This window comes from Botrytis byssoidea (assembly GCF_014898295.1).
Source record: "Botrytis byssoidea strain MUCL 94 chromosome Unknown BBYS_027, whole genome shotgun sequence".
In the NCBI taxonomy this organism is placed as follows: domain Eukaryota; kingdom Fungi; phylum Ascomycota; class Leotiomycetes; order Helotiales; family Sclerotiniaceae; genus Botrytis; species Botrytis byssoidea.
The window spans coordinates 494,550-502,059 of NW_024065868.1; the positions used below are offsets into that span (position 1 = coordinate 494,550).

The 7,510-nt window shown below is 40.3% G+C and overlaps 2 protein-coding genes across 2 annotated transcripts; both read left to right on the plus strand.

The window, feature by feature from the left end:
- Positions 1–541: 541 nt before the first annotated feature.
- EAE97_010440 (uncharacterized protein) lies at positions 542–2,444 on the plus strand (the record flags this gene model as incomplete). Its single annotated transcript, XM_038880955.1, has 3 exons — positions 542–1,359; positions 1,409–1,498; positions 1,600–2,444. The coding sequence occupies exons 1-3, from the start codon at positions 798–800 to the stop codon at positions 2,442–2,444; spliced, it is 1,497 nt and encodes a 498-aa protein (XP_038728349.1). The 5' UTR covers positions 542–797.
- A 79-nt stretch (positions 2,445–2,523) lies between these two features.
- Positions 2,524–2,841, plus strand: EAE97_010441 (uncharacterized protein; the record flags this gene model as incomplete). The annotated part of the gene is made up of 1 exon (XM_038880956.1): positions 2,524–2,841. One exon carries the CDS (start codon positions 2,524–2,526, stop codon positions 2,839–2,841), a length of 318 nt encoding a protein of 105 aa, XP_038728350.1.
- Between the last annotated feature and the right edge of the window lie 4,669 nt (positions 2,842–7,510).

A 7,510-nucleotide genomic window follows, 5' to 3' on the forward strand; every position in this document is an offset into this window, starting at 1 on the left:
AATAGCGAGATCTAGGCTATGAACTCTAAAAAGAAATGGAGAGACGGAGAGAATGATAGATGAAATTATGACCCTCGCACAAAAAGCAAAACCAATGAAAGCTTCGCACCAAGTGTGACTGACTATCATGTGATACAGATCATGTGTTAATCAGCTGAACCAGCCCGGCCGACGAGATGCATGCCTGCAAGACATGATTTATAAAAGAGCGACGCGTTTTATTTTATATGATGTTTAGTATTTGCAAGTGGACTATGATAGGAAAATATGTACTGAGGTAGAAAGTAGTTTCAGGCATAAGTGGAAAGAACTATGCCCTGAGAAATTAAATTTACCCGCGTCTAACATAGTGCTAACACTAGCACGTGTTTTAATCATCATCACCACGAACATCATGTTATTGTTCTGATGTGTTTTTCCACCATTTTGGCAGGCATTGATGCTTACACATTCAACCTCAACGAATCACCGAGTATATTGCCACACTCCGAGTAGATATTCTACGTAATGAGGCTGACGAGGTTTCATTGGGGGCGATTGTGCGATAGCCGGCCAGCAATCAAGCCCCGCATCCTCAGCTCATCTATTACTTTGCAAACTACTCTTTCTCTCAAATTGTGATTCCTCGGTGCAGATTCTGGAGCCTTTATATCCTTTTCAATATTTGAAATCGGCACTTCTGATGTTTTTTTTTAGACTTTGGGAATTCATCAACGATATCGACATCGTGTCAAGTGTTCTTGTCTTCTCTCATCACGACTTAGCAGCTTTCAGCTGCAAAATCAAGCAAGACCAGAATGAGTACATCGCTACTCCAGGCGAGATATTCGGTTGATGATTATTTTGCACTGCCGGAAGAAGATCAACATCATCTGGATGCTTTGGAACATGCGGGGGCTGTCGATTTGACGGAACCCGGTTCGCTGGAACTCTCTACTCCATTGCCTGAGAAGGTTAAGACTCAGAACCTATGCCATTATTGCAAGCCAATGTTTTCTACAATTGAGAATCTGAAAAGTCTCACCTCCAAAAAAGGCTATAAGCATAACACTATAACAGGAGTCAGAGAGGCAGCGGATCGTGGATGCGGCTCATGCAAATTCATACAAACATGCTATCTTGGATCCAAAACTGAATATTCGCACATGAGGGTGTACGCTTGTCTCTTTGAAAATAAAATCAAAGACAGACTGCCTATCTCCAAGGGGAAATCGATATTTATTAAAGAACACTTACTTCCGAGACTTAGGGAATCTACCATGTCAACTAAATATCCGCTCGATGGATGCAAACTTGATGAACTTACTATCGGCTTTTCCGGATATCCAGTCAATCACCTTTTTCTTCTGTCTGATGAAGGTGAGCTTGTTCTTCGCGTAACCGTTTTTTATTAATTCGTGTCTTCTAGGGAGTCGGGCGGGTGTGTATATTGAGCGGCAACCTCCTGTAGCCAAGGATAATTTTGAAAGGACCATTCCCCAAATAAAAAAATGGTTAGGTTAGATGACTGCTGTTGCCGTCACACAAGACTTTGTCAATACTCTATTCCGAAACTACCCACGAGAGTGCTTCAAATAGGATCTAAAAACACAAGTCTAGTCCGCCTACATGTAAGTAGACCTGATCAAAAGGACGACTATATTGCTTTGAGCTACTGTTGGGGAGGGCCTCAGAGCTTCACAACCACTAATTCTACTCTGGAATACAACATGCGTGGCTTTGACACTGATAATCTACCTTTGACCTTCAAAAACACAATTTTCATCGCCAGGAAACTTGGAATACGATACATTTGGATTGATGCATTGTGCATTATCCAAGATAGTGATGTTGACAAAGACAAAGAGATCGAGGCAATGGGAGACATTTACAAGAATGCAACGGTGACAATATCTGCGGCAAGTGCATCTTCAGTAGATGGGGGATTATTCGACCATGGACCCACCCCAAATTTGTTAGAGGTCCCATTTTGCTTGCCCGACAAATCTCTCTCGAAGGTGTATATTTCTGAGGCGAGATTATGTGCTGACCTTAACGAACCTGTGAATCACAGAGCCTGGTGTTTCCAGGAATCAATGCTATCGCCCAGATTGCTTTCATTTCGATCTACGGAACTTCTCTGGCATTGCCAGTCTTTGGCATACGAACCTGTCGCAAAAAGCAATCATAGATACATCAAGTCAAAGGCTCTAGTACCTGCAAATATCTTCGGGCGGAACATAGAGATACAAATACCAGGAGTGCTTCACTGCGCTCGAGCTTGGAACTCAATCGTTGAAACCTTCACGGAACGCAGTCTTACGAATTCCGAAGATCGCTTGCCTGCCATATCTGCTATTGCAAAAGAACTCGCCTTTGTTTGGAATGACGAGCATGTTTGGTGGAATGAGGAGCACAGTCGAACGACATTTATCTTGGGCGGTGGTTCATCCGTACGGACTTGATACAAAGCATGACATTGCGAGAAATGATCGTGCTCCTTCCTGGTCTTGGGTCTCGATTGATTGTCAGGTTAAAATTACAATGCTTGCTTCGAATTTCCATGTGGGGACCAAATGTCTTGAGATTGACAACACACCAGCCTGCGGAAAAATTATTCTCCATGCCAGAGTTCTCTCTTTAGAAGCTCAGATGAACACCGGACAAGAGAAACTCCTCCAAAAATATTATGATGTTGCTGAGGATCTCGAGGCCAAAGCATGTGCACTCATGCTACTGGGAGAATATGAGATTGGGGATGAGAAAGATCAAGGATGTAGTTTGTCTTTTTTGATTTTAAAAAGATTGAGCAACGGATACTATCAGCGAGTTGGTCTATTTGACTGTTGGTTAAAGGGGTGATACTCCCTTCACGATTGGATGAGACCTAAATTTCTTAGAAAATTGCTCAAAACCATTGATTTTTCTCGAGTTACTATTGTTTAGCTACTATAGATAGATATCTTACGATTCGAAAATATTCTCAAAGATGAAATTTTAGGAACATTTTATCAAGAACGAATGGTGACATACGTCTCCATGGATTTGAGGTAAGATTTTGTAGCCAATATTGTTGCTAGAGTAATGATATCCCTTCGATTGAGGCATGGAAATACTTATTTGTTTCGAGAATCTCACAACCGCGATTGAGTTCTAATTATAGGAGTGTCCTATCATTTACGTCACTTTGGGAGAAGGACACCCCTACGGCTAATACGTTCATGGCTTGAATTTACACAGAAATTAGAGCCCACGAAGCCAAGTCATAAGTCAAACAGTCTGAACGCACTCTCACTCCAGAACAGAAGTTAGAGCACTCAAAACCGTAGCACTCCCCTCAAAATTATCATCATACTAAGAACTCCTTAACGGCTTCTCAACATAGTTTTCCCCACTGGCAGAAGAAACAGGGACAACGCAAACCCTAATACAAGTATGTAAGAACCTGTCCATTCGAAAAAAATCATGAAGGCCATACCGAGGAATATCTTTTCCCAAAGAAATAAGACAATCGAAAATCACCCTCTCAATCTTCTGAAATACCTCTCCAGATTCAACCATATCCCTAATCCGTGAACCAGACTGTATCCACGAACAAGCAGCAGTACAAAAGATGGATTTATGTATCGATACTAATGTTTTATTCATTAACACAATCATCCTATCAATCTCTCGAATAGCCATTCTAAACACCATATCATTCTTCCAAGATGCATCAGGTGATGCAACAAGAATAGTAAGACTTACAATCTGCTTTCTCCTCACTACTCGGATCTAATTTCCGTTAACAATCATTCACACCACCTTTCTTGTATAGATATTCTGTTCTATCGAGATAACCCCCAACAGTTAATAAACAAACCCATACATACCAAGAATCTCAACACGATACCCCGGAATATCAAAACTCGGTGATATCCCCAGAGACACAAATTTAATAAAGAATTTCCCCATAGCGTGTGATTTTCTCTCGGTAGAATAGTTCCATGAATCCTAATCAGCGTGATAGGATAGTCTATCGACATAATACTTATCGAACCAACCCAAATTAAACTAGCTCAAATAAACAATAAAACCCCCATCACAAACTTGAAACAACAAGCAAACTATCGCCGTAGCGACTCCAGTTCCAGGATGATCAATGACTTTAATGGAGCGGGGATATTTCCTGCATATGATGTTGTTGCATCAGTTCGTGTAGCTAGCTAGATAAAAAGCAGGATGATCGAATAGGTAGATATGCGCAGTTGCACTTACATATCTCATCATGTCAAATACCCAGAAATCTATTGAAAAAGAACTTCAGATTTTATATGATCAAGAATCAAATAGGTAGATAATCTTATGCTCCAAGACTCAAAAGCTCATGCTCTATCTATCCATCAATCTCAAATCTGCAAATATTGTGCCTCTCCCTCACATCAATAACGTAACATGTGATTTTAAGGTTAATTGAGAATCTAACCTAGGAGAGTATTTCCATCTCATTCTATCTTATCCATTTTCAAGCGAATTTCGGTTGATTTGAGATTTGATGCGGGAGTGGCTACTCTATTATTATTCTTCGATACCTAGGGGGTACTGTTGAATTAAATGCAATACAAAATAGATATTTCAACTCTTTCTTATTAAAGGTAATCTGATATTAATATTTTAGAGATAGTAATAATTAATGAGATTAGATAGGTAAATCAAACAAACGAACAAGCAAACCTTCTCACTCATCCCATACATACATACTATCCACATCACCTATCAATATTTTCTTAGCGAGCTACCCAGTAGGTAGGCAGGTAACACCATCTCCATCTCCATCTCCATCTATCATTTTATATCATATTACATCGCATCATATCATACCAACTTAATCTAACCTGCAAATTCCAATCCAAACCCCCAATCCACCACCCATTTCAATTTTCGATTTTCAGAAACTATCAAGAAAATTATCTCCATCTCCATCCCCATTACATACCTGCCTAAAAATCATATCATACCATCACGTCACATCACCTCATACCATTCTCACATTCTCAATCTCTAACTCTAACCCTAATTTCCTAATTTCCTAATTTCCTAATTTCCTTTATTCCAATAAACAATATACATCTATATCCTCACCAACATCAGTATCCTTATACCCCTCTTCCCCTCCCCCCTCTCCCCTCCCTCCTTTTTTCTCCCCCCCTTTCCCCATCACCGACTCATTTCAAGATACCAATTCAACAACCAAATAATTTCCAATCAGCTCAAATAATAAAGCTTCATTTCATTAAATCTACTTAAACAATTGAATCCGATTGTTTGATGTCTATTTGGACACTAATGAATCCTATCTCCGATTCCTTATTTTCCCCCCTTTTCCCCCCTTTTTCTTCGCTTATTCTATGTCTCTACTTTTTCGCTATTTATAATTTCGATTTTAGTTTTAATTTTTATTATTATTTTAATTCTAATTTAAGTTTTTATCTTCATCTCAATCTCAATCTCAATCTCACCATCTATCCTAGATCCCTATTTTAAACCTCAGCTCCTACTCTAAATCTCAACCTCAATCCTTATCACTTCTCCTACCTCTATCTCTACTCTAACCCACAATCTCTATCATCATCATCATCATTCCCATCATTCCCATCATTTCCATCTGTCAGGGTACAGGTAAAGACTTATATTGTACCATAAGGGTAGAAGAGCTATGGGAGAATAAGGCCCTACTTATAGGAAGTAGGGCAAGCTAGTGGTCTATGCCTGAGGCACTAAGGCAGCTACAGATCATGTAGTTGGCGCCGTGACACCATCATTCCCATCATCATCATCATCATCATCATCATCATCAAAAAAGCACAACCCATTCCCCCCATCTCTATTCTAATATTCTAACATCACTCCAGAGTCCAACTTGCATATTCTTTCTTTCCCTGCGTTCCTTTTCCTTCCTTTTCCTTCTTTTTCCTTTCTTTTCTTCCTTCTTTCTCTTTTCTTTTCTTTTCTTTTCCCCTTCCCCTTTCAATCTTCTACATCTCTCCCCTTAGCCCTCTCTCAATCACCATCCACTCAATGAACCACCCACTCAATAAACCACCCCACCCCATCCCCTTTCTCTTCTCTTCTCACCTGAAATCTCAACTACCCAACTCGCCAATCTCAAAACCTCACCAATCACCATCTCCCTCGAAGTAAAAATAGAGAAAAGTCATCGCATAGGGACACATCACCAGGCATGAAAAGTATGATGTGACGAGTAGAAAATCTGTTTTAAAATCTACCAGACAACCAAGCGAGAAAAATCTCGGATGTCCATATACACATAGATATGTATATGTACCATTCAACTTCGACCTCTGCCCTGCTTGAAAACTGGAACTAATATACGACGATATAACACTTCGCTTCACCATATCTATCATTTCAACCCACTGAAATTCCCCATCACATTTCATTATCCCCTCATCCCCAGAAAGTTTTCACCAAGGCCTCTCCCAAAACCCTACAATCCATCTAAACTAATCTATCCAGCATGCTCAACAATCTCACTCTTAACCTTTCCATTCTCTACCCATGTCCTTAATTGTTCAGGCAGAGGTACCTCCTTGTAATCTCCTTCACCATCTGCACTTTCCAAATCTGGAAGTAGCACATTAACACTACTACATTTACTTGTGAAAACTTCTGTGTTCAAACTCTCCTTCCCCAAGTAAATTTGAGCACCGTCAACTTGATCCATCATAATAGTTGGCAATGTGCCTAGTACTTGGAGTGCAAAGTTTGGTGCTTTGATAACATCAATTGATGAGACGAGACTATCAATTACCAAGGCAAGACGAGGAGAGTTATCAATAGAAATTGCGTTCGCTTTTCCTTTAATGATAATTGTAGTTTTTGAGCAGCGAGAAATGAGGATTGAATGTGAAATAGACGCTTCAATTGTGATTGGCTCAGATTCATTTTCGTAGTTTTCCTTTTCCGAAATGTTAGTACCTAACTACTCCCAATCAAACAAAAGAGTAACTTACAATAAACCACTTGTTACCCTCCAATTTTTTAACAGGAGGCTTCTTAGTTCTCATACTCTCTGGCTTAGGTTTTTTACCAGGAGCAGGACTCTTTCCTCGGTTCGAACTAATACTGGATTGGCTATCACTTCTAGTAGGAACTGTAGCACCTGCTCTCAAAGAAGGATTTTTATGTGTCATTTGATCAGCATTCACTTTGCGCAATCCTTTAGTAACGTCTGCTCCCTTATTCAATTCGGAGAAAACGGCTCCTAATCCAGCACCTGCATCTGCTTGTTTTGGTGCTGGCTTTGATGGAATGTCATCGAAGACTGGTGGTGGTGGAGGTGGAGGAGGTGGTGGTGGTGCGGCTCCACCGGCAGTTGCAGCCTTTGGATGAGGAGCTGGAGGGGCTGGAGCCTTTTGATCAACTTCCTTAATCGCAACTTCCAAATCTTCGCCCTTTGGATTCCATGGAATACCATTTGGGAAGTTATCCTTGGCATATTCGCTGAGATCTTTAAAGATTTGATAGAATG